The sequence below is a fragment of the Solanum stenotomum genome, chromosome 1 (assembly GCF_019186545.1).
Source record: "Solanum stenotomum isolate F172 chromosome 1, ASM1918654v1, whole genome shotgun sequence".
Taxonomy (NCBI): domain Eukaryota; kingdom Viridiplantae; phylum Streptophyta; class Magnoliopsida; order Solanales; family Solanaceae; genus Solanum; species Solanum stenotomum.
The window spans coordinates 4,575,818-4,602,173 of NC_064282.1; the positions used below are offsets into that span (position 1 = coordinate 4,575,818).

Consider the following 26,356-nt stretch of genomic DNA (forward strand, 5'->3'; position numbering starts at 1 on the left):
GAAAATGTATCTTGAAAAATTATAAATCCTCCAAAATATTAGTTAATGTATCTTAAAAACAATAAACATCAAAATATGTCTGTGAATTGGTACATAATCACTGATCTATATGAACCAAGTCATCTCGTTGTTGTGGAGTGAAATAGCTCTTCAGCTTTGGTGGATCATCGTTATCGCTAACATATCCTACCTTGACCTTGTCGAGACCGTACTTCCATAATAGTGTTGCATATCTTGTGTGAAGATAGTCAGCTCGGAAACCATTAGATGGATGTTGACTTCATCACTAAAGAATTCACCAAAGACAACTACAAACATTCCGCAGTCACTATAAACCTTCTGTAGGTACATTATAAAAATGAATTAAGTTTGAACAAAAAAGTTAATTACATGTACATTATAGTAACTACAAAAAATCTTACTGTTTAGTTGATACATTATGATAGTAACTGATACTCAATACCACTTGATGATATTTGTATCTGATACTAAATGAAACATCATATATTCATTATATGTTATTTAAGTATCATGGTTAAACTATTTTATAATATGATACACTATTCTGCAAATTACATCTCATCAAAATAATTTCTACTATATAATTTGATACATTAATGACAATATATAAAAAAACAAAAAAAATTAAAATTAGAATTTTATGTATAATTTCGTAAGATTTAAAGCAAGATACAAAACAGTATGATAATGTATCATTGTTGTCAACATATCCAATTTTTTTAAAACAACTCACCAAGGATGACATGAAATAATATAAAAAAAAAGAACCAGATAATAAAAGACATACCTGGGTAATGTAGATATGGAAATTGCAGGAGCAACTTTTCAATAGAAGACGACTATAATCATATATTCGGCTATGAATTATACATAATTTTGTTTTTACCCCATTTATCATCATCATAATCATATATTCGTCTAATATTAGAAAAGTTTAGTTGAGTGATACCAATACTAAAAGAACGATCCAGATCCTTATGTATCAGAAAATAAAGAAGAAAAAAATAAAATTGAAGAAGACGACCATGGAGGAGACGCCTGTAACTATTGAGTTGTTTGAATTTGATTGACCGGAGAGAGAATCCTTTTGAAAATCAAATTGATATGCAAATTGTAACTTATAAAATTGTGGAGTGAAATTAGGGAGAGATTAAAGGAGTGAAAAAGGGAAGGGAAATCGTAGGTTAAGATTGGGATACTTATGTATCTTGAGATTTTGGAAAAAATAAGGAATTTTAGAAATTTTTTAAAATAGTAGGGAACAATGGAAAATATAAAAAATAAAAGTGTGTATATAGGTAATTTATCCTATAATTAATCCAAAATAAAAAACATCCTAACACATATCTATTAATTCTCGCGTGAAGCGCAAACATGTTCCCTAGTTCCAATATAATAGGGGGTGACTCAATAGAATAGATGGGCTAAAGCCAAAATTTAGAAAAAGAGAGATACATTTAATTAATATATTTTATACATTTTATTCTCATAAATTCTATAAAAATATTATAATCAATTATAATTTAATAATTAATTTTTCTTTTTCAATTGACAACATTACCTTTCTTGTAATATTTTGTAGGAAAATAATAAGCATATATAAATTATAGTACGTTACATAACAACACAAATGTTTAAATCTCTTTTATTGATTATAGTTTTGAAAACTTTTTCATTAGAATCAATTATTATAGAAACTATCAAGATTATTCTAAACGTATTTAAAAATAAAATTAAGACTTCACTTTATTGAATATATCAATTAGATTATCATTTTTTACTTATATAATATTTCATAATACATTAAAATACAAAAAAATCAATATTATAGTGATTGTTATCTTTAGATGACATTCAAAGTTACAATATTTTTTTAAATTTAATTATTCGATAATCTAATTAGTTTGAGCTTGAAATGTTTAATAAAACATCTCAAAAGAATTGAAGACAATCTTACAAAGTCAATATTAAAACATGGTTGATTGAATTTAAATTGAAGTGAATTAGAGAAATTAAGAAATAAAAAGTAACTATAAATATTGATTATGTAGGATTTTTAATTATAATTACATCAATAATAAAATATAAAAAATATGTGCATAATAATTAGTAAGAGATGTCATGGGTGTTCCAGGAAAATGTAAAGGATGCAGCAGTATGCCCTTGTGAGGGCTATCTGTAACAAGGAAGAGATTAGAAAGAAATTAGCGTAACTAGTGGTGTTGTCACCCATTTTGTACCTCTAGTCATTAATTCTGAAGCTCTCACCCTCTGTTTTGACATTTGCTAGTTTTTGTTGGTGTCATCGAGTTATTACGTACACACCGAAATGAAGATTTGTGGTAAAAAATGAATACTTTTCAAATAAATAAATCAGTTGCCAGCATAACCTATATGCTTGTGACAGGTTCAGGTAATTTAGGTCATCTACATTGACTTTTAAGTAGCAGCTGTAATTTAGTTTGATGAGAAATTCAACTACTAAGGTCCCTGTCTAACAAACAAAATCCAAAAAGTCCATATTGCATGCATTATTAAAAACCTATATAAAGCAACAGACTTGAAGCCAATGCCACATCCGAAACTCTTGCACACCCACATATTCTTTAACCTTCCAAGATTTGCAGAAAAATGGCTCAGCATTACCACTTATCCTCTCTTTTACTACTTGCATTTCTCAATTTATTCTTCATTTATGGCAACATAACTGAAGCGACTGCACGCCACCTTCTAGAGACCCCCCTCCCTGAGATTCCTAAACCAGAACTCCCCAAAGTCCCAGCCTTGCCAAAGCCTGAAATCCCAACTGTGCCGAAGCCTGAGCTTCCAAAACCTGAGATCCCTAATGTTCCAAAGCCTGAGCTACCAACTTTCCCGAAGCCCCAGTTACCAACTTTGCCAAAGCCAAAGATGCCTGAGATTCCCGCAATGCCAAAACTAGAGTTTCCTCCCTTGAAAAAGTCAGAAATTCCAGCAGTGCCAAAGACTGAGGTTCCTCCCGCTATGAAAAAGCCTGAAGTTCCAACTTTACCAAAGCCCGAGCTACCGAATGTGCCAAAGCTAGAAATCCCAGAACTACCAAAGCCAAAGGTCCCAGAACTTCCAAAGCCAAAAGTACCAACTATGCCAAAGCCTGAAATCCCAGAATTACCAAAGCCAAAAGCCCCAGAGCTTCCAAAGCTAAAAGTCCCAACAATGCCAAAGCCTGAAGCACCAGCTGTGCCCAAGACTGAAATCCCAGAACTACCAAAGCCAAAAGTCCCAGAGCTTCCAAAGCTAAAAGTCCCAACAATGCCAAAGCCAGAAATCCCAGAACTACCAAAGCCAAAACTACCAGAACTTCCAAAGCCAGAAGTACCAAAGATGCCAAAGCCTGAAATCTCAGAACTACCAAAGCCTAAAGTCCCAGAGCTTCCAAAGCTAAAAGTCCCAACTATGCCCAAGCCTGAAATTCCAGAACTACCTAAACCAACTCTTCCTTCACTTTCTCCACCATACAAACCCGCTACTCCTTGAGTAAATTATATGCTACTTTCACTCTATTAGAAAGTACCCAGCTGATATTTTGCGATTTCCATCTCAGTCTATGAAATTTGCCACCTGAGCTGTGACATGGAGATAGTATTGGATATATACTTCCTGCTACGAGTCGAAATTGTAATTCTCTTATAGAAGTATTTGAATTGGATGTACCGAGTTTGTCGTGTTATTATACTATATGAATGTTTTATGTATTTCTATATATACAGTGTAATAAAACTTTGATATATGTTACTTTGGTTTAGTTCCTATCATTTGCCATCTCTGCTTTTGCTCGATCGTTGTTTGTCCATTCTTTCCCTCACTGTTTTTCCTTCCTAATTTATAGTAACCAATTTCTCCATTACATTTCAAGAGTATGGAATAAAGGATGAATTAGTATATTTAAGTGCCACAAAATGGAGTGGACTCACATTTTTAGTGTAGAGCCAAACTGGTGATTTAACTAATTTGCTTTTTGTTTCATTCATCCTAATTAATGCACATTAAATGGATTCAATTACCTCTGTTTCACCTTCTCCAAAAGAATGATAAAAACAATTTATGCTTCATGTATGATCAGTTAGCTGGTGCAATTACGCAAGCCACCTTCTGGGGACGCCATTCCCTGAGATCCCTACACCAGAATCCCCAAATATTCCAGCCTTACCAAAGCCTGAAATCCTATTTTATACCAATACCTGAAGTATTATCTATTTCCAACGTTCCAAAGCTATATGAATCCGTGGCGTAAGCAACATTTTTTGTAGGCAGGGTCCATATTTAAAGGAGCAAACAAAGAATAAATATTGTAGCGACATCATATTAAAAATATTAGTTTATTACTATAATTTGCTTTAACGAGTTTTCATTTTTAAAATGTATTCATGACAACATTAAAAATAGTGTCTTACGGTGAAAATCCCATCAACCACTTAAAAAATCATTATTCATCTGATTTTACAAGTCAATGTTAATCAACTTCATCACCGAGAAAGCAATATGCCAAGTCTCAAGTAATTGGACCGGGTAGTTTTCAAAATTATGATTTTACAAGTGGTGAAATAATTGAATCCAAGTAGCGTTTATAGTTATTTATTGTCCCTTTCATACACAAAAGTTGATGTGTTCAAGCAGTAAAACCCAAAAATTTTAAATGAAAGATTGCAGTACTGAGTAACTGTCGAAGTTTATTGGCGAAGTTAGGTGCTTTTGCCAGCGAACCAATTACAGGCAATCTTTGGGAAGTGGTGTCATTTGTTTTTATTAATCCTAAAGCTCAAAAGAAACTCTAAAGTAATAACCTTTCTATTTTGTAGTTTTTGTCGATATCGTTGAGTTATTATGTACACACCACACCAGAATGAAGATTTGCGGTAAAAAGTGAATATTTCTTCACTTTTCAAAGAAATGAAATCAGCTAAGCTAAGAATTTTTATCAGGTTACCAGCATAACCTATATGCAAGTGACAGGTTTAGACTATTTTAAGTAATTTAGGTCATCTAAATTGACTTTTTACCTGGCTGGAGGCTAATTAGTTTGATGAGAAATTCAACTACTCAGGCCCGTGGCTAACAAACAGAATCCTGAAAGTCCTTGTAATTGCATTCTTGAAAACCTATATAAAGCAACAGACATAAAGCCAATGTCACATCCCAATCACATTGAGTCTTACACATTATTCTTCTTTTCGCTTCTACAATCTGCGTAAAAATGGGTCAGCATCACCACGTATCCTCCCTCTTACTACTTGCATTTCTTAATTTATTCTTCATTCATAGCAACATAACTGGTGTGGCTGCACGCCACCTCTTAGAGACGCCCGTCCCTGAGATACCTAAACCAGAACTACCGAAAGTTCCAGCCTTGCCAAAGCTTGAAATCCCAACTCTGCCGAAGCCTGAGCTTCCAACCATACCAAAGCCTGAGATCCCCGCTGTTCCAAAGCCTAAGCTACCAACTGTCCCGAAGCCTGAGTTACCAACTTTGCCAAAGCCTAAGATGCCAGCTATGCCAAAGCCTGAATTACCGACTTTGCAGAAGCCTGAGATTCCAGTTGTGCCGAAACCCAAGCTTCCTTCTATGCCAAAGCCTGAGATTCCAACAATGCCAAAACTCGAGTTTCCTTCCTTGAAAAAGCCAGAAGTTCCATCAATGCCAAAGACTGATCATCCAACTATGAAAAAAGAAGAGATTCCAACTATACAAAAGCCTGAATTACCAACTTTGCCAAAGCCTGAGATCCCAGCTATACCAAAACCCGAGATTCCTACTGTGCCGAAGCCTGAGATTCCAACAATACCAAAACCCGAGTTTCCTCCCTTGAAAAAGCCAGAAATCCCAGCAGCGCCAAAGACTGAGCTTCCTCCAGCTATGCCAAAGCCTGAAATCCCAGAACTACCAAAGCCAAAAGTCCCCGAGCTTCCAAACCTAAAAGTCCCAACTATGCCAAAACCTGAAATTCCAGAACTACCAAAGCTAAAAGTCCCTGAACTTCCAAAGCTAGAAGTACCAACTATGCCAAAGCCTGAAATCCCACTACTACCAAAGCCAAAAGTTCCCGAGCTTCCAAAGCTAAAAGTCCCAACTATGCCAAAGCCTGAAATCCCAGAACTACCTAAACCAACTCTTCCTTCACTTTCTCCACCGTACAAACCTGCTACTCCATGAGTAATTATGTGCAACTTTCACTCTATTAGAAAGTACCCAACTGATGTTTTGCCTCAGTCTATGAAGCTTGCGACCTGAACCATGACATGGAAATAGTATTGGACACTTTCTGCTAGGAGTAGAAATAGTAATTCTTCTATAGTAGTGTTTGAATTGGATGTACCATGTTTGACGTGTCATTATACTATATGAGTGTTTTATGTACTTGTTATAAATATAAGCTATGATATATGTTATTTTGATTTAGTTTGTATCATTGGTAAGCTTTGTTTTTGCTCATTCCTTATCTGTTCACTCTTTCCCTCTAGTTTTTTCCTTTCCTAACCAATTTCTTCCATTACATTTCAAGAGTATGGAATAAGGATGAATTAACATATTAAGTTATAGTACTAAATTGATGATTTAGCTATTTTTGCCTTTTGTTTCGTTATCCTAATGCATATTAAATGGACTCAGTTACCTCTATTTCGTCTGCTCTTAAAGAAAGATGAGAACAACTTATGCTTGGCCTGTTAGCTGGTGCAACTACAGCTTCTATCTAGAGAGGCCATTCCCTGAGATTCCTAAATTAAACCAGACAGAATCCCCAAATATTTCTGCCTTAGCTTCTTGAAGCCTGCACCTCTAACCTTATACTATATACTCAATTTTTTTTTAGCGGTGTCTATAATTAAAGGAGTAACAAAGAACAAATATTTTAGCCACGTCATATTAAAAGATATTAGTTTATTACCATTATTCTCTTCAACAAGTTTTGTTTTTTTCATAATAGTATTATTGTTTTCAAAAGGTTAAAACACCAAACAACCATTCAAAAACTCATCATTCATTCGATTTCACAAATAATCTTAATCAATATCATCCATGAGAAAGCAATACGCAAGTCCAAGTAATTGTACCCAATAGTTTCCAAAGTTCAGGTTGTTTACATGTGGTGATTGAATCTGAATAGCGCTTATAGTTATTTATTGTCCCTTTCGTACAACAAAAGTTGATGTGGCTAGATGATTTAGTTTAATTTTTCCTTACAAAAGGTAGAAAGTCATATCCATTGAACCACGCATCACTTTTTTTTAAGCAGTAAAACTCTAACCGTGTGAAGTTTGCTGGCAAAGTTAGGCGCTTTGCCAGAACCAACAGGCTACGGGAAGTGGTTTCATTTGTTTTTTTTTTTTTATAATGAAAAACTTTATTTTGCATACATGTCTTCAATAAAATTCCTGATGAAGATGTCGGAAGCCCTTCATCCTACCTATATCCGCCCCTGTTAATGCTATTCTTTCAGTATTAACTTTTTTATATGAATCTGATATACTATTCTTTTAGTATTAATTATTTTTTCTTTCTTGGAGAATTGTATTGATATTTTGTGGTATAATGTGAATTCAGGACTTTTCTCTTTTCAAGAAAATGAAATAAGCTACTCTATCCGGTCCAAAATAATGTCATTAGCTAATTTTACCATTTAATTATTGACAAAGTACCATTTAATTAATGTCATTAGCTAATTTTAGTGGTGTAACACCCCCAAAAAATTCATTTATATTTGGACAGGAGGGAGTGATAAAGAAAGGATTTCTATCAGGTTGCTAGCATAACGTATGTGTTTGTGAAAAGTTTACACTATTTTGTAATTAGGTCATCTAGATTGACTTTTGAGGTACCAACTAGAAGCTAAGTGGATGACAAGTTCAACTACACAATCCTTACTTAACAAACAAAATCCAGATGTCCATTTTAAAACCTATATATAGCAACAGAAATAAAACCAATGCCACATCCGAATCACTTTGCCAAAGCCTAAGATCCCACCTATGCCAAAGCCCGAGATTCCTGCAATGCCAAAACTAGAGTTTCCTCCCTTGAAAAAGTCAGAAATTCCAGCCGTGCCAAAGACTGAGCTTCCTCCCAATAGCGAAGCTAGAATTTTTAATAAGGGGGTTCAAAATCTAAAGAACTAAACACACGGACTAATCGAAGGGGGTTCAACATCTACTATATATACATAAAAAAATAATTTTAACCATGTATAAATAGTAATATTTTCTGCCAAAACAGAAGTATGGATTCTGGCCTATTATTTATTGTGATTTTAGTGATCTTTTTACACAAACTCTGCGCCAAAATTACTAGGTTCGTATGAATCTAGTATTTCGTGCTGCATTTGCCCCTTCATGCTTTGTCACCCGGAAACTCATGATTTGTGCCACCAAAGGTGACTCCAGCCATTCCTGAAGCTCAAATTTAAGACATCTGATTAAGAATTAATAAATATTTATTCTCTCCACATCTCTACCAGAACGCTTGATGATATCTTCGTAGTAGCTACTCTTTCTGTCACTATTGTTCCACACAAAGCCTAATTTTGTCTGCAATCAATATAAGTATAGTGTATAATATGTTCGAAGTTATATTAGACTTTTTATTTCTTTTAACTAGGACGTCCCAAATGTTATCGTATTTTACTAAAAATATTACGTATTATTTTGTAGATAGTTGATCACAACCTTTAAGTATTCATATAATGTAATGTTTTCTCCATCAAATTAAATTATCAATAATTATTTTAATATTTTTAATAATAATATAAATACTTATATCAAGTTAACATTAAGATGCGATAATCAGTCAAACAATGCTTTAAAAAAATAAGACTGAGGGAGTTTATATTTTGATTTTAAAAACATTTAGTTAAAGTGTAATGATTTTTTTGTACAGGAAGAACCAACAGTGTCATCATTATCGTGATAGAGTTGTATGCATGTCAAGTTAAACTATATTTGATTAAGATATGTTGTGTCTCTTATAATACCCACTTTTTATTTTAATTTGATTTAAAGAGACAAACAACAAATAAAGAAAGGACATAAAATACATTTGTAATTGACAATTTAAAGGTGATTAGTAAATATTTAACAAAAGTTTGATTCCTTAATAATCTCATATAAGCTAGTAAATATGAGTATTCCTTTATTTTAGCGATATTCAAGATACTATGATATTGCTATTACAAGACAAATTCTAAATACTATAATATTGGCAGATAAATAGGTCAACTAACGTATCAAATATTGAAATCCTCCTTTTTATATGCTTGTAAAAATCTATATATAGCTAAATGAAAAACTATTGGAATATCAAAACTTCATTTGCTCTTTAACACATGTTACTCTAAGCTTCTTGCATCTGCAGAAAAAATGGCTCAACATTACAAACTGTCTTCCATCTTATTGCTTGCATTTATCTACTTTATACATGACCACATGATTACTACTATAACAGCACGTCGCATTCTACAAACTTCTAGTTTCTCAATGTCCACTACCCCTAGTTTCGCAATGCCTACTACCCCCAGTTTCTCCAATTCCCCCGGTGTTTCAAAGCCTGCTAGCCCAAGTTTCTCCAATTCACCTAGCCTTTCGAAGCCCGAGACTCCTAGTTTCTCAAAATCTGAGACCCCTAGTTTCTCAAAACCCGAGACGCCTAGTTTTTCAACACCTGAGACCCCTAGTTTCTCAAAGCCCGAAACTCCTAGTTTCTCAAAACCCGAAACTCCTAGTTTCTCAAAGCCCGAGACACCTAGTTTCGCAAAGCCCGAAATTCCTAGTTTCTCAAAACCTGAAACCCCTAGTTTATCAAAGCCTGAGATTTCTAGTTTCTCAAAACCCGAAACCCCTAGTTCCCCAAGACTCGAAACTTCTATTTTCTTAAAGCCTGAGACCCCTACTTTCTCAAAGCCCGAAACTCCTACATTTTCAAAGCACAAAACCCCTAGTTTCTCAAAGCCCGAGACCCTCAGTTCTCAAAAGCCTGAGACTCCTACTTTTTCAAAGCTAGAGACCCCTATTTTCTCAAAATCGGAGACCCCTAGTTTCTCAAAGCCTGAGACTCCTACTTCTCCAAAGCCTGAAACTCCTACTTTCTCAAATCCCGAAACTCCTACTTTCTCAAAGCCCGAGACCCCAAGTTCTCCGAAGCCTGAGACTCCCAGTTTCTCAAAGCCCGAGACCCCTAGCTTCCCAAAGCCCGAGACTTCTAGTTCCTCAAAGCCTGAGATGCCAAGTTCCCCAAAATCTGAGACACCTAGTTTTTCAAAACCCGAGACTCCAACTTTCTCAAAGCATGAGACTCCGAGTTCCCCAAAGTCTGAGACCCCAACTTTCCCAAAGCCTGAAATCCCAAGTTCTTTAAAACCCGAGACCCCAAGTTCTCCAAATCTTGAGACCCCTAGTTTCTTAAAGCCCAAGACCCCTATCTTTTCCAAGCCCGAAACCCCTAGTTTCTCAAAGCCCGAGATGCCAAGTTCCCCAAAACCTGAGACTCCTAGTTTTTCAAAACCTGAGACCCCAACTTTTTCAAAGCCTGAGACGCCGAGTTCCCCAAAGTCTGAGACCCCTGCTTTCTCAAAGCCTGAAATCCCAAATTCTTCAAACCCCGAGACACCAGGTTCCCCTAAGCCTGTGACCCCTAGTTTTTTAAAGCCCGAAAGCCCTAGCTTCTCAAATCCCGAGACTCTCAGCTTTTCAAAGCCTGAGACCTCAAGTTTCTCTAAGCCCGAGACTCCAAGTTTCTCAAAACCTGAGACTCCAAGTTCCTCGAAGCCCGAGGCGCCAAGTTCACCAACGCCCGAGATGCCAAGTTTTAAAAAACCCGACACTCCTAGTTTCTCAAAACTTGAGACTCCAAATTCTCCAAAGCCCGAGACCCCTAGTTTCTCAAAGCCCGAGACTCCAAGTTCCCTAAAGCCCGAGACTCCAAGTTCCCCAAAGCCCGAGACCTCTACTTTTTCAAAACCTGAGACCCCCAATTCTCCAAAGTCTGAGACTTCAAGTTCTCCAAAGCCCGAGACCCCTAGTTTCTCAAAGTCAGAGACTCCTAGTTTCTCAAAGCCCGAGATGCCAAGTTCCCCTACGCCTGAGACTTCTAATTTCTCAAAGCCCGAGACTCCAAGTTTTACAAAGACCAAGGCTCCTACTTTTTCAAAACCTGAGAACCCAAGTTCTCCAAAGCCTGATACTCCAAGTTTCTCAACTTCCGAGACTCCTACTTTCTCAAAGCCCGAGACCCCAAGTTCCTCAAAACCTGAGACCTCAAGTTTCTCAAAGCCCGAGACTCCTAGCTTTTTAAATCCTGAGACACCAAGTTCGCCAAAGCCCGAGGCATCAAGTTCTCCAAAGTTTCAGACTCCTAGTTCCTCAAAGCCCGAGACTCCAAGTTCCCCAAAGACCGAGACTCCAAATTTCCCAAAGCTTGAGACTCCAAGTTCTCCAAAGCCCAATACACCTAATTTCCCAGAGCCCGATACCCCAAGTTTCTCAAAGCCCGAGACCCCAAGTTTTCCAAAACCCAAAACTCCTAGTTCTGAAAAGCCTGAGACACCAAATTCCCCAAAGCCTGAGACCCCAAGTTCTCCAAATTTTGAGACTCCTAGTTTCTCAAAACCCGAGACCCTTAATTCCTCAAAGCCCGAGATTCCAACAGCCCCAAAACTCGAGACTCCTGGTGTCTCTATGCCTGAAATACCTAGTGTACCAAAGCGTGACCTACCAACTACCCCAAAACCTGAGATCCCAACTTTTACAAAGACTGAATTACCAGTTGTTTCAAATCCTGAGATTCCTAGTGTGATAAAGACAGAAAATCCAAAACTTTCTAAACCAACATTGTCAACTTCTCCATGAGTAACTATGGTGTTATTCATGTGTCATGACTTGTGCTGCCTAATTGCATATGAATGAGTTGACAATGGGTTAGATGCGAATGGATAAAATATTCGACTAGACCGTATTTTACGTGAATAAAAATGGGTTGAATGATGGATGATATTATAATATCCACTTATTATCTACTCATAAATTGTACAAAATTGAAATTAGTTATTAAATAAAGTGAAGCACTTTCTTTTTCTTTAATTTTTTGTTTTGGTAAGCCGACTTATATTGCTTTTCACTATGTTAGATGTTTATTTTTTCTTAGTCAATATTATTATATTTAGAAGCTATAGTTTCTAACTTTTGGTACGAAGTTTTTGGATGCTAAAACGGTAGATGCTAAAATTAGAGATCATTGAATTAAACTACAAAAGGTTACATTATACATACTTTATATATTGGTGTTCAGTTACTTTGAAACAAAATAAATAATATGCACATAGTGGCAACAAAAAACTTGAGGAATTTTATAATGGTAATTACCCACATGATGACTTTATTAATAATTCTCAACTAATATCCGAATAATAGAAATAACTTAAAGATCATTGCAATATTTTTGAACATAAATGCAGAGATTCGACATTATCACATATCTCAAAAGGCTATGATTAATGATTGCAAATATCGTATTTTTTGATCAATTTTATCTTCTAATGCACGTGTGTTTTCTGATGGTAACATTTTTTTCTTTATATAATGTCTTCTCAATATTGCATGATCTATTAAAAAATAATTGTGCATCATTTTTTTCTATTCTTGTGTACACAAAGAATTGAATATTTTAACTTCACAGCATACACTATACTATTATGTAAAATGATTAAAGATTTGTTGACATTTCAGCACTGTAATTGTCACATTAAAGCACATATTATGCACATTTTGGGACTCCAAAACTTCACTACAAAAAATCTCCACATCAACGTATTTTCTAAAAATTCATCAGCACTCTAAATTTCACCATAAATTTTTTTGGTGTACTCATTTACTATGTTTATAAAAAGAAGTTTCTAACATGTAATTTTGTTAGAGTACACCTCTTCAAGCTGTCAATGCCAAGATTAATGTTTTGGTAATTACCTTCCAAATGACTCATTGAGTGTTTAAATTTCTTGAAACTAAATGCACAATGCAAGTTAATATTTAAGACGATAAATTGCATATTCTTTTCATGTTGTAGTTATTATGAGTAGCAAGTAAATTTATTTCAAATTCATTCTAAAAGTAACAACTTATTATTATGTTAAAAATTAATGCAATAACTAAAACAAATGTTAACACATTATTTGGCTACTCTTCCTTCTCAGTTTTTCTTTTATAATTTATAGTAATAGTAACCACTTTCTTCCATCACACTTCAAGAGTATGATTTAAAGGATGAATTAGCATATGTTGAAGTGCCGGTTGAATATTTTGTTCCATAAATACACCTCAATAGAGTGTTGTGTTTGTTAACTGATTGATACCATTTTTTTCAACTCTCTAAAAATGTGATAAATCTTTCAAGTGTAGTTATATTATTCTTATGCCAGTTCTGTGGATTGTACTAGTCTTTTTTGGCTTATTATTTATTGTGATTTTAGTGATCTTTTAACACATGAACTCCACAACAAAATTACTAAGTTTAGATCTAGTTTTTCATGTTGCATTTGCCCCTTCCTTCTTTGTCACCCTGAAACTCATGATTTGTGCCTCCAAAGGTGACTCCACTTCCAAAGCTTGAATTTAAGAAATCTGATCAAGGATTAATAAATATTTATTCCCCTCCATGTCTCTACCACAATGATATATTGATGATCGATATCTTGTTGGTGGCTAGTCTTTCTATCACTATTGTTCCATACAAAGTCTAATTTTGTCTGCAATCAAGCATTGTTTATTTGTTCCAAGTTATAATCAACTTTTTATTTCTTTTAACTGGGCGTCCCAATACTCCCAAATGTTATCATATTTTACTAAAATATGGAGTATTATTTTGTCGATAGTTGATTATAACTTTTAAGTATATTCATATAATGTAATGTTTTCTCCATCAAATTAAATTATCAATAATTATTTTAATATTTGTAGTAATAATATAAATACTTAAATCAAGTCAACATCAAGACGCGATATTCAATCAAATAATGTCTTATAAAATAGGACTAAGGAAGTTTATATGTTGAATTTTAAAGATATTTAGTGAAAAGTGTAATGATTTTAGTTATTACAAGGAGAAATCAACATTGTCATTCTTATCGTGATAGAGTGATATGCATGTCAAGTTCAATTATGTTTGATTAAAATATGATGTGTCTCTCTTATACCTACTTTTATTTAATTTTATCCTAAAAGAAAAGCTAGAAATAAAGAAATGACATAATTAAAAGACATTGTGATTGATAATTTAAAGGTGATTAGTAAATAGTTTAACAATTGTTTGTTTCCTTAATAATCTCAGATAAGCTAGTAAATCTGAGCATTCCTTTATTCTAGTGATATTCAAGATACTATAATATTGCAATCATAATACAAATTCTAGATACTATAATATTGGCAGATAAATAGGACAACCAACGTATCAAATATTGAAATCCTCCATTTTACATGCCTTTAAAAATCTATATATAGCTAAATGGAAACCAATTAAAATATCAAAATTTTATTTTCTCTTACCACATTTTTCTCTAAGCTTCTTGCATCAGCAGAAAAATGGCTCGGCATTACAACTTGTCCTCCATCTTATTGTTTGCGTTTATCTACTTTATGCATGACGACATGATAACTACTATAACGGCACGTCGCCTTCTTTAGACCCCTAGTTTCTCAGCGCCCACTACTCCTAGTTTTTCAATGTCCGTTGTCCCAAGTTTCTCAACGCCCACTACCCCCAGTTTCTCAATGCATGCTACCCCAAGTTTCTCCAATTCCCCCGGTCTTTCAAAGCCTCAGAACCCTAGTTTCTCAAAACCTGAAACACCTAGTTTCTCAAAGCCCGAAACTCTTAGTTTCTCAAAGCCTAAGACACCTAGTTTAATTTCTCAAAGCCCGAAATTCCTAGTTTTTCAAAACCCGAGACCCCTAGTTTCTCAGCGCCCACTACCCCTAGTTTCTCAACGCCCACTACCCCAAGTTTCTCCAATTCCCCTAGTCTTTCAAAGCCTGAGACCCCTAGTCTTGCTAAGCATGAGACCCCTAGTTTTTCAAAATCTGAAACACCTAGTTTCTCAAAATCCGAAACTCCTAGTTTCTCAAAATCCGAAACTCCTAGTTTCTCAAAATCCGAAACTCCTAGTTTCTCAAAGCCAGAAACTCCTAGTTTCTCAAAGCCAGAAACTCCTAGTTTCTCAAAGTCCAAAATTTCTAGTTTTTCAAAACTTGAAATCCCTAGTTTCTCAAAACCAGAGACCCTTACTTTTTCAAAGCCCGAGACCCCTAGTTTCTTAAAACCTGAGACTCCTAGTTTCTCAAAGCCCGAGACTCCTAGTTTCTGAAAGCCTAATACCCCTAGTTCTCCAAAGCTCGAGACTCCAAGTTTCTCCATGCCCAAGACCCCTGGTTCACAAAAGTCTGAGATTCCTACCTTCTCAAAGCCTGAGAACCCTAGTGTTTCAAAGCCCAAGACTCCTACATTCTCAAAGCCTGTGACTCCTACTTCCTCAAAGCCCGAGACCCCTACTTTATTAAAGCCTGAGACTCCTACTTTCTCAAAGCCTGAGACCTCAAGTTTCTCAATGCCCAAGACCCCTAATTCTACAAAACCCAAGATTCCTAGTTTTTCAAAGCTTGAGACTCCTAATCCCCCAAAGCCAGAGACCCCTAATTCTCCAAAGCTCGAGACCCCTAGTTTTTCAAAGCCTGAAACTCTTAGTTTCTCAAATCCTGAGACTCCTACTTTCTCAAAGCCTGAGACTCCTACTTTCTCAAATTCTGAAATTCCACGTTCTCCGAAGCCCGAGACCCCAAGTTCTCCGAAGCTTGAGACTCCTAGTTTCTCAATACCCGAGGCTCCTAGTTTTCCAAAGCCCGAGATTTCTAGTTTTTCAAAGCCTGAGACACCAAATTCCCCAAAATCTGAGACTCCTAGTTTTTCAAAACCCGAGACTTCAACTTTCTCAAAGCCTGAGACTCCGAGTTCCCCAAAGTCTGAGATCCCTACTTTCCCAAAGCCTGAAATCCCAAGTTCCCCAAGGCTCGAGACACCAAATTCCCCAAAGCTTGAGACCTCTAGTTTCTCAAAGCCTGAGACTCCTAGTTTCTCAAGGCCTAAGACTCTAAGTTCCTCAATGCCCGAGTCACCAAGTTCCCCAATGCCCGAGATGCCAAGTTTTTCAAATCCCGAGACTCCTAGTTTCTCAAAGACTGAGACTCCAAGTTCCCTAAAGCCAGAAACTCCTAGTTTTTCAAAGCCCGAGACTCCAAGTTCCCCAAAGCCTGAGACCTCTAGTTTCTCAAAGCCCGAGGCTCCTAGTTTTTCAAAGCCCGAGATACCAAGTTCCCCAAAGTCTGAGACGCCAAGCTCCTCAAAGCCCGACACCCCAAGTTTCGAGACTCCAAGTTTTCCAAAACCCGAAACTCCTAGTTCCCCAAAGCCCGACACACCAAGTTCGCCAAAGTATAAGACCCCAAGTTCTCCAAATTTTGAGACTCCTAGTTTCTCAAAGCCAGAGATACCTAGTTTCTTAAAACCTGAAACCTCTAATTCCTCAAAGTATGATATTCCAGCAGCCCCAGAACTTGAGACTCCTAGTGTTTCTAGGCCTGAAATACCAAATGCACCAAATCGTGAGCTACCAACTACCCCTAAACCGGAGATCCCAACATTTACAAAGCCTGAATTACCAGTTGTTTCAAATCCTGAGATTCCAAGTGTATTAAAGACAGAAATACCAAAACCTTATGAACAAACATTGTCAACTTCAATTCTCCCTGAGTAACTATGGTGTTATTTATGTGTCATGACTTGTGCCGGCTAGCAGAAGATTAGATCGCATATGAATGAGTTGAAAATGGGTTAGATGCAAATGGATAAATATTTGACTTGTCGGTATTTTATGTGAATAAAAATGAGTTGAATGATGGATGATTTTAGTATCCACATATTATCTACTCATAAATTGTACAAAAATGAAATTTGCTATCAAATAAAGTGAAGCACTTTCTTTTTCTGTAATTTTATTTTTTGATAAGCCAACTTACATTGTTTTTCAGATGTTTGTTTTTTCTTAGTCAACATATCTAGAAGCTATAGTTTCTAACTTTTGGTACGAAGTTCTTGGATGCTAAAATTAGAGATCTTTGAATTAAAAAAAAATCTCCACAATTCAACATATTTTCGATAAATTCATCAGCACTATAAATTCGATGTATAGCATGTTTTATCTGTCATTATACTATATAAGTGTTACATGTATATTCTATATATACAGTGTAGTAAAGCTATGATTGATCTATTTTACTATATATCATTGGCCGGACACGATCTCTGTTTCTGCTAAATCGTCGTTGTTTATCGATCAACTGAACCATTTTTTCCCATCACATTTCGAAAGCATGGAAATAATGAATTAAGTGTTGCGCTGGTTGAATAATACTTTAATTTGGACAATGATAGAAATTGCAGAGAACGTTCTTCCATTGCAACATTCACAAATCATAAGTTTCAAAATATCATCTCATTTTCACTAATCAAATTTGATAGTTTTCATCAGTGAAAAGTTTTAAAGAGAAAATGTTTGCCATGACTAAAAAAAAAGGTTTAAAGGTAGAATGGGTCAATTTAAAACAAAAGATTTGTCTAGTTTACTTTTTTAAAAAAAAAAAAAAAACTAAAATATCTCAACAAACTAAATAAAAACATAAATTCAAATTCATTCTAAAAGTATAAATTTATTATGTTAAAAATCACTGCAATAACTAAAACAAATGTTAAACATTGTTTGGCTACTCTTCCCTGTCGGCTTTTAATTTATTATTTATTCATAGTAATAGTAACCACTTTCTTCCATCACATATCAAGAGTGATTTAAAGGATAAATTAGCATATATTAAAGTGCCGGTTGAATATTTTGTTCCACAAATATGAAATATACCTCAATAGAGTGTTGTGTTTGTTAACTGATTAATATCATTTTTTTTTAACTCTCTAAAAATGTGATAAATCTTTCAAATGTGAGCGTCCAGTTTTCTTAATATATGAATTTACAATGTAGTTATATTTTTCTTATGCCATTTCTGTAGATTATACTAGATTTTTTTCTCATCAGGGTGTTGGACATCTATTTTTGTAGATTTATGTGTTGTTTTGTTCAATTTTTAAGATTTTTAATATTAAATAAACATATTTGATATGTAAATTAAAAGTATGAGTTCTGACCAATTATTTATTGCGATTTTAGTGATCTTTTTACATATATACTCCACGATAAAATTACTAGGTTCAGATGAATCTAGTTTTTCATTTTGCATTTGCCCTTGCCTGCTTTGTCACCCTGCAACTCGTGATTTGTGCCACCAAATGTGACTCCATTCCTGAAGCTCGAACTTAAGACATCTGATTAAAGAATAATAAAAAATGTTTATTTGTTCCAAGTTATAGTATAACTTTTTTATTTCTTTTAACTGGTACGTCTCAAATGTTGTCATATTTTATTAAAATATTATTATTTTGTAGATAGTTGATTATAACTTTTAGGAAAATACATAAAAATCTCCTTGAACTTGATCGGATAATTTACTTTAGTACTTAAACTACACGGGCGTTTAAATACCCCCCTTAAGATCTTTGAAGTGATTTTTTTTCCACCCTGAGACTATAACACCACTCTCACCCGCCACGTAAGCGCCACATCACAACCATGTAGGCACCATGTCATTAATCTTTATTTCTTTTTTACTTATTCACTATTTTTTCTTACACCCTTTTTAAAATTAATTATATCAATTAATTAATTTATAAATGCATACCCCTCCACCCCCACCGCCACGCTCTCTCTTTCTTCTTCCTTGTTGTTCACAATTATTCCAACCTTCAATATTTTCTTTTCTTCTTCTTCACTATTCAACAATTTTTTAAGTCACTTTAAAGAAGAAATTCACGTTATCTTCTTCGAACCCTCCCAACGAATTTACCCCCTTGGAGAATGCATTTTTTTGAAAGCCAAATTTTTCTTGACAACTCAAATAAGAAATGAAGATTGCATAAGAAAGTTGATCCAAAAAAAATATAAATTTTATGAGAAATGTTTGAATGATCTAGAAATCAAAATGGCTCGCTCAAAATTTAAGAAAGTTTACATTTACCAAATCGATACAAATAATAGAGTGAAATCGACGTCAATAAAATGACATTGCTATTGAATTTTACGGATTAGTAAAAGATTAGTGGAATGAAAATAGTGGATAGAGGTGGGGAAGAAGATGGAGGAAGAGATGTTTTAATGGAGAAAAATGTGTATTGAAGAAGACAACAAAATAAAAATAAAAAAAAATTAAATAAAATAAAAAGGGGACCCACTAATTACATTTACCTCTTAACAAGAAAATTTACATATTTTAAAGATTTAATATATATAAAAAAAAAAACTATTTAAATAATTTGTTATATATTGGCCAATAAAAAAAGGTCATTTGTAGGGCTTTATAAATTAAGTTTTTTTTTTCTCTTTTTTCACGCACTTTCAGGAAAGTGCACACTCACTCTCTCTGCCACATCATCCCTTAGGGGGTGTTTTAATCACTTAAAAGATGTTAAGAGGGTATATAAACACCCGTGTAGTTTAAGTACTAAAGTAAGTTTTCGTGCCAAGTTCAGAGGGGATTTTATGTCTTTTCCCTAACTTTTAAGTATATTCATATATAATGTAATGTTTTCTCCATCAAATTAAATTATCAATAATTATTTTAATATTTTTAGTAATAATATAAATACTTAAATCAACTTAATATTATGATGTGATATTTAATCATAATGCCTTAAAGAATAAGACTAAGGGAGTTTATATGTTGATTTTATAGATATTTGGTGAAAAGTGTAATGATTTTGGTTATTACAAGTAGAAATGAACATTGTCATTATTATCGTGATAGAGTGGTATGCATTTCAAGTTCAGATATGTTTGATTAAGATATGATGTGTCTCTTTTATACCCACTTTTTTTTTTATTATTATTTATTCAAAGAGAAAAGCTACAAATAAAGAAAGGACATAAAAGACATTGTGATTGAAATTTCGAAAGTGATTAGTAAATATAGCTTAACAAATGTTTGCTTCCTTTATTCTAGCAATATTCAAGATACTATAATATTGCTATCACAATACAAATTCTAGATACTATAATATTGGCAGATAAATAGGTCAACTAATGTATCAAATATTGAAATTCTCCCTTTTAGATGCCTTTAAAAATCTATATATAGCAATGGAAAATTATTAAAATATCAAAATTTCATTTGCATTACTCTTACCGCATTTTTCTCCAAGCTTGTTGCATCTACCGAAAAATGGCTCAGCATTGTAACTTGTCCTCCATCTTATTGCTTGCATTTATCTATATCATGTATAACCACATGATAATTACTATAACAGCACGTCACCTTCTTCAGACTCCTAGTTTCTCAACGCCCGCTACTCCAAGTTTTTCAATGCCCTCTACCCCAAGTTTCTCAACACCCCCTACCCCCAGTTTCTCAACGCCAGCTACCCCAAGTTTCTCTAGTTCCCCCAGTCTTTCAAAGCCTGAAACCCCTAGTTTTTCAAAACCCGAAACACCTAGTTTTTCAAAGCCCGAAACTCCTAGTTTCTCAAAGCCTGAAATACCTAGTTTCTCAAAATCCGAAAACCCTAGTTTCTCCATTCCCGTTACCCCCAGTTTCTCCAATTCCCCTAGTCTTTCAAAGCCTGAGACCTCTAGTTTTTCAAAACCTAAAACACCTAGTTTTTCAAAGCTCGAAGCTCCTAGTTTCTCAAATCCTGAAACTCTTAGTTTTTCAAAGCCTGAAACTCTTAGTTTTTCAAAATTCGAAACCCCTAGTTTCTCAAAACCTGAGACCCCTACTTTTTCAAAGCCTGATACCCCTAGTTTCTCAAAACCTGAGATTCCTAGTTTCTCAAAGCCCGAGACCCCTAGTTCTCCAAAGCTCGAGACTCCTACTTTTTCAAAGCCTGAGGCTCCTACTTTCTCAAAGCCTAAGACTCCAAGTTTCTCCAAGCCCGAGACCCCTGATTCACCAAAGGCCAAGACCCCTACCTCTTCAAAGCCTGAGACCTCTAATATTTCAAATCCCGAGACTCCAAGTTTCTCCAAGCCCGAGACCCATGGTTTACCAAAGACCAAGACCCCTACCTTCTCAAAGCCTAAGATCCCAAGTTTCTCAAAGCTCGAGATCCCTAGTTCTCTAAAACTCGAGATTCCTATTTTTTCAAAGCCTGAGACTCCTAGTTCCCCAAAGCCAGAGACCCCTAATTCTCCAAAGCTCGAGACCCTAGTGTTTCAAAGCCTGAAAGCCCTAGTTTCTCAAAACCTGAGACTCTTACTTTCTCAAAGCCTGAGACACCTAGTTCTCCAAAGCCAGAAACCCCTACTTTCTCAAAGCTTGAGACTCATACTTTCTCAATGCCCGAGATTTCTAGTTCCCCAAAGCCTGAGACCCCTACTTTCAACAAGCCTGAGTCTCCTACTTTCTCAAAACCTGAGACCCCTAGTTTTTCAAAGTCTAAGACCCCAAAGTCTCCAAATTCTGAGACTCAAAGTTCTTCACAGCCTGACACTCCTAGTTTCTCGAAACCTGAAAGCCCTACTTTCTAAAAGCCCAAGACCCCAAGTTCCCCAAAGTCTGAGACCCCAAGTTTTCCAAAGCTTGAGACTTCTAGTTTCTTAAATCCTGAGACTCCTAGTTTCTCAAATTCCGAGACCCCAAGTTCCCCAAAGCCTGAGATGCCAAGTTTAGCGAAGCCTGAGACTCTTAGTTCCGCAAAGCCTGAGACACCAAGTTTCTCAAAGCCTGAGACTCCTACTTTCTCAAAGCCTGAAACTCCAAGTTCCCCCAAGCCCGAGACCCCAAGTTTCCCAAAGCCGAAAATTCCAAGTTCCCCCAAACCTAAGACCCCAAGTTCTCCAAATCTCGAGACTCCTACTTTCTCAAAGCCCGAGCTGCCAAGTTCCTCAAAGCCAGAGACTCCAAGTTTCGAGACTCCTAGTCTATCAAAGCCCGAGATCTCAAGCTCTTCAAAGCCTGAAATTCCTATTTTCTCAATGCCCGAGACTCTAAGTTTCCCAAAGCCTGAGATGCCAAGTTCCCCAAAGTTTGAGATCCCAAGTTCTCCAAAGCTCGAGACTCCTACTATCTCAAAGCCGGAGACCCCAAGTTCTCCAAAATCCGAGACGCCAAGTTCCCCAAAGTCCGAGATGCCAAGTTCGCCAAAGTCCGAGACTCCAAGTTACCCAAAGCCTGAGAGCCCAAATTCTCCAAAGCCCGAGACCCCAAGTTTCCCAAAGCACGAGACTCCAAGTTCCCCAAAGTCCGAGACTCCAAGTTCTCCAAAGCCCGAGACTCCTAGTTTCTCAAAGCCAGACGTACCTAATTTTTCAAAACCCGAGACCTCTAATCTTTCAAAGCCAAAGATTCCAGAAGTCCCAAAACCCGAGATTCCTAGTGTCTCTAAGCCTGAAATACCAAGTGTGCCAAAGCGTGAGCTACCAACTACCCCAAAACCTGAGATCCCAATTTTTACAAAGCCCGAATTACCAGTTGTTTTAAATCTTGAGATTCCAAATGTGATAAAGACGGTAATTCCAAAACTTTCTAAACCAACAGTGTCAAGTTCTCCGTGAGTAACTATGGAATTATATATGTGTCATGACTTGTGCCGGCTTATGGACGGATTAGATCGCATATGAATGAGTTGAGAATGGGTTAGATGCGAATGGATAAAATATTCGATTTGTCGGTGTTTTATGTGAATAAAAATGGGTTGAATGATAGATGATTTTAGTATCCACATATTATCTACTCAAAAATTGTACAAAACTGAAATTTGCTATCAAATAAAGTAAAGAACTTTCTTTTTCTTCAATTTTTTTTTATAAGCCAGCTTACATTGTTTTCACTCTGTTAGATGTTTGTTTTTTCTTAGTCAACATATCTCGATGCTATAGTTTCTAAGTACGAAGTTTTTGGATGCTAAAACTATATATATATATATATATACTTTTTTAATAATTCTTAACTAATATCTGAATTCCTCTATTGTTATAGCGAATGATTACACCAAATCCATGCAACTTACCATAGGTAAGTGGTTCAATGAAGTAAATTGTCTACTTTCTGCGTTACAAATTGTTTGTCTTGTTTTAACAAATCACGTGATTTCTGTATTCTTTGCTTCAACAGATTTTTTCTCTCTGTTTCTCCCAACATATTTATTTACATACGCGTTGCTTATATGTACAAGTATGGGTACATGATTTTTTTTTGGAATGTGTATGTATAATTCTTTCTTATGTTGCTTCGACATTGTTCCCATATTGTTCAACAAATACAGTACTGTATAAACTAAAATCTTTTTAGTACAAGAAGTAACGTAACTCAGCTTATAATTTCCGTGCTCTAATTAATTCATTAACCACTCACCCAACTGCTACTTTTCTTCTTCCTTATATATTATACGTGCTACTATTATTATTCTTTGATAATAATTGAAGACATAATAATCATGAGAGACTAATAAATTTTGGTGCTATAAAGCTTACTGCATAACTGTTTTTGGATACTTTAATGTGAAATGGAGAATTTGGGAGAAAATAATACTCCCTCCGTCCCTTTTTAGTTGTCCACTTTAGAAATGGCACACAGATTAAGGCAACAATGATTAGCACAGTGAAGTTACAATTTTACCCTTATGACAACTTTTCACTTCAAAATTACAACCACTTATTTGAATTCAAGTGAAATAAATTGGAGGGAAACAACATACACTTTTACAATTTTCAAGAAGTGTAAATAAGGGTATAATAGGAAAAAAATTTGTTGTCCTTTCTTGATTTGTCAAAATGGACAACTAAATAGGGACAACCAAAAAAGGAAATATGGACAAGTAAATAGGGACGGAGGGAGTAGTAAGATACAAATAGTACTACTCTAATTAATTAGCTTGTCCAAGAAATTCGTGAGATGTCCTTATTGTACGTACAACCCTTTTTCAACCAAACAAAGTTTAGAAATCATGTAAACGTGAAAATGATCTCGTATGATTACCTATAAATTGAACAAAAGAAAATGATTTTTTTCACATCTCTTATGTGTAAAAATGAAAATATGTATAAAAAAAAACAAAAAACTAAAGTCTAAACATAGCATAATTGTATGTTTTAGGATCATTCAATTATGTGCATAGGTTGATCCAGTTATAAGTTGCAGGTAGTGGTTGGTCTACAGTAATTTAACCAAATCTTGTGAAGCAATTAAGCTTTAGAACATGAGCTGTATTGTATATGAATAATGCTGCTGGAAAGACAACTTTAAAAATTCTATGAAATTTGATTTATATTATACCTATTGATGTGGTTGGTGGGACGGTTGCAAACTATTTATGTTTATCCAGATGCATCGAGTTCAAACTCTAAAAATAGAAATTTACTTGATAAAAAAAATTACCTGATGTGAATCTGAATTATTCGGACAAGTGAAAAGTTAATTTCTTGTTGCGACTGGTGTCACTGTTTTTCATTTTATCTTTTTCTTTAGTCTGTTCTGTTCCTTTCTGGACAGCCTTTTGGTTGTTGTTTTTAAAGCTAATTTAATGGCATCAACGCTCATCGAATAATAACAGCTAGTCACATTTAAGAGACCAAAGGATTCATCTCAATAAATTAAAGCTGTATCGATTAAATTCCTACTCCAAATTAAACTACCATCGATACACGTTTAGTTTAGCATTTCGGACTCGTATATTCTCTTTCAATTTACGTGACTCTATTTCTTTTTAATCAGTATAAAAAGAATGATTTCTTTTTTAATTTTACCTAGAATCTCATAGTAACATAATCAAAATTTAATTTACAATTGTTCTGCAATATTCATTGAGATCAAATGCGGAGAAAAATTTTAGTTGAATGATTGATTTGTCAGTTGATACTTGATAAAGTATATACTTTTATCAAGTGTCAAGATCACTTATATTTTTTTAATAAATAAACGTAAATCTTAACATTCCATGTGTATCTATTCCCTCCGTTTCATAATATGACTATTTTTAGCTTGGACATATTCATTAAAAAAATTAAATATTTTTATTAATTTACCCTTAATTAAATGTCTTGAAAAAAGAGTAGTTCTTTAACAAAAGCTACTATTTAAATAAGCATAAAATTGGGAGAAAAAAAAAATATTTTCTTGATTTTGTGATCAAATGGAGGGAGCATTACACTGGACGAAGAATAATGTGAAGTTCATGTTACATATATAAACAAGTGCTTGATAGAAAATAACATGAAAATTGAAGAAGTGTAAATAAATAAAGGAATATGGAAAAAAAAAATTAAAAAATGAAGATGGGTGTAAGTTGGAGGGTAAACAGATCTTTTTAATTAATGCTAATAAGGGAGGGAGTAATGATTCGTAATCAAAAGAGAATAATGGAATAGGGATTTAAGTTGATATTCTCAACCACATAGGAGGGTGAACAAATTGAATGCTCATTATGTTTCTTTCTATTCCCATACTCTATATAACTTACCCAAAACCCCTGTACACCAAATCAACATTTAACAAAAAGAGTAGTATTTTCTTACAAAAAAAAAAATGGCTTCTTCATCCAAGATCAATGTCATGATAGCTGTTGTCGTGCTTGTTGTATCAGTAATGTCAATTGGGGAAGCGACAGCAGCTCGGCGTCTTCAGCAAAATGGTGGTTTTCCCTCATTCCCTATGCCTACTAATCCAGGTTTTCCTAGTCCATCAACTGGCTTTGGTGGTTTCCCCTCATTCCCTACTCCAGGTTTTCCTACTCCATCAACTGGCTTTGGTGGCCTGCCTACTTTTCCATTTCCCTCATTCCCCAACACTCCAGCTGATCCCAATGTTCCTGCACAAACCACTACTCCTTGAAATGTGACATCATATCTTCTGATGATGCAATTAACTTCTAATTATGTGTTTCTATTGTTTAAATTAAACTGCTTAGTGAAGCAATTGTTGCTTAATGTTTGTTGTTATTTATGTATCTACGTTTCAATACTACTACCTTCATTATCATATACTTATGAAAAACATTATCTTAACTTTTTTTCCTTTTCGCCTAACCCAACATTTCCAAGTTGAGTCTATTGGGGTTCTGTTTAAGGAAGAAAAACTAATAAAGGCCATTAAATAGCCAATAATTCAACTAAGATCTAATAATGCAAAACTGTTTTCATTTCACATTCCTCACCTACAATTTTTAAAAATCAATTTG

At 34.9% G+C, this 26,356-nt stretch overlaps 2 protein-coding genes and 2 pseudogenes across 2 annotated transcripts; 3 read left to right on the forward strand and 1 right to left on the reverse strand.

Annotated features, from left to right (window-relative positions):
* Positions 1–2,611: 2,611 nt before the first annotated feature.
* LOC125851523 (uncharacterized) lies at positions 2,612–8,440 on the reverse strand. Its single transcript, XM_049531303.1, has 3 exons — positions 8,398–8,440; positions 5,997–6,197; positions 2,612–3,394 (listed from the first exon to the last, which is right to left on the reverse strand). Exons 1-3 carry the CDS (start codon positions 8,438–8,440, stop codon positions 2,715–2,717), a joined length of 924 nt encoding a protein of 307 aa, XP_049387260.1. The 3' UTR covers positions 2,612–2,714.
* Positions 8,441–9,408: 968 nt separating this feature from the next.
* Positions 9,409–11,928, forward strand: LOC125851551 (proline-rich extensin-like protein EPR1). The gene has a single exon (XM_049531326.1). The coding sequence runs from the start codon at positions 9,409–9,411 to the stop codon at positions 11,890–11,892; it is 2,484 nt and encodes an 827-aa protein (XP_049387283.1). The 3' UTR covers positions 11,893–11,928.
* Positions 11,929–14,616: 2,688 nt separating this feature from the next.
* LOC125851580 (proline-rich extensin-like protein EPR1) lies at positions 14,617–16,841 on the forward strand (annotated as a pseudogene).
* A 3,565-nt stretch (positions 16,842–20,406) lies between these two features.
* LOC125851617 (proline-rich extensin-like protein EPR1) lies at positions 20,407–22,736 on the forward strand (annotated as a pseudogene).
* Positions 22,737–26,356: the final 3,620 nt, after the last annotated feature.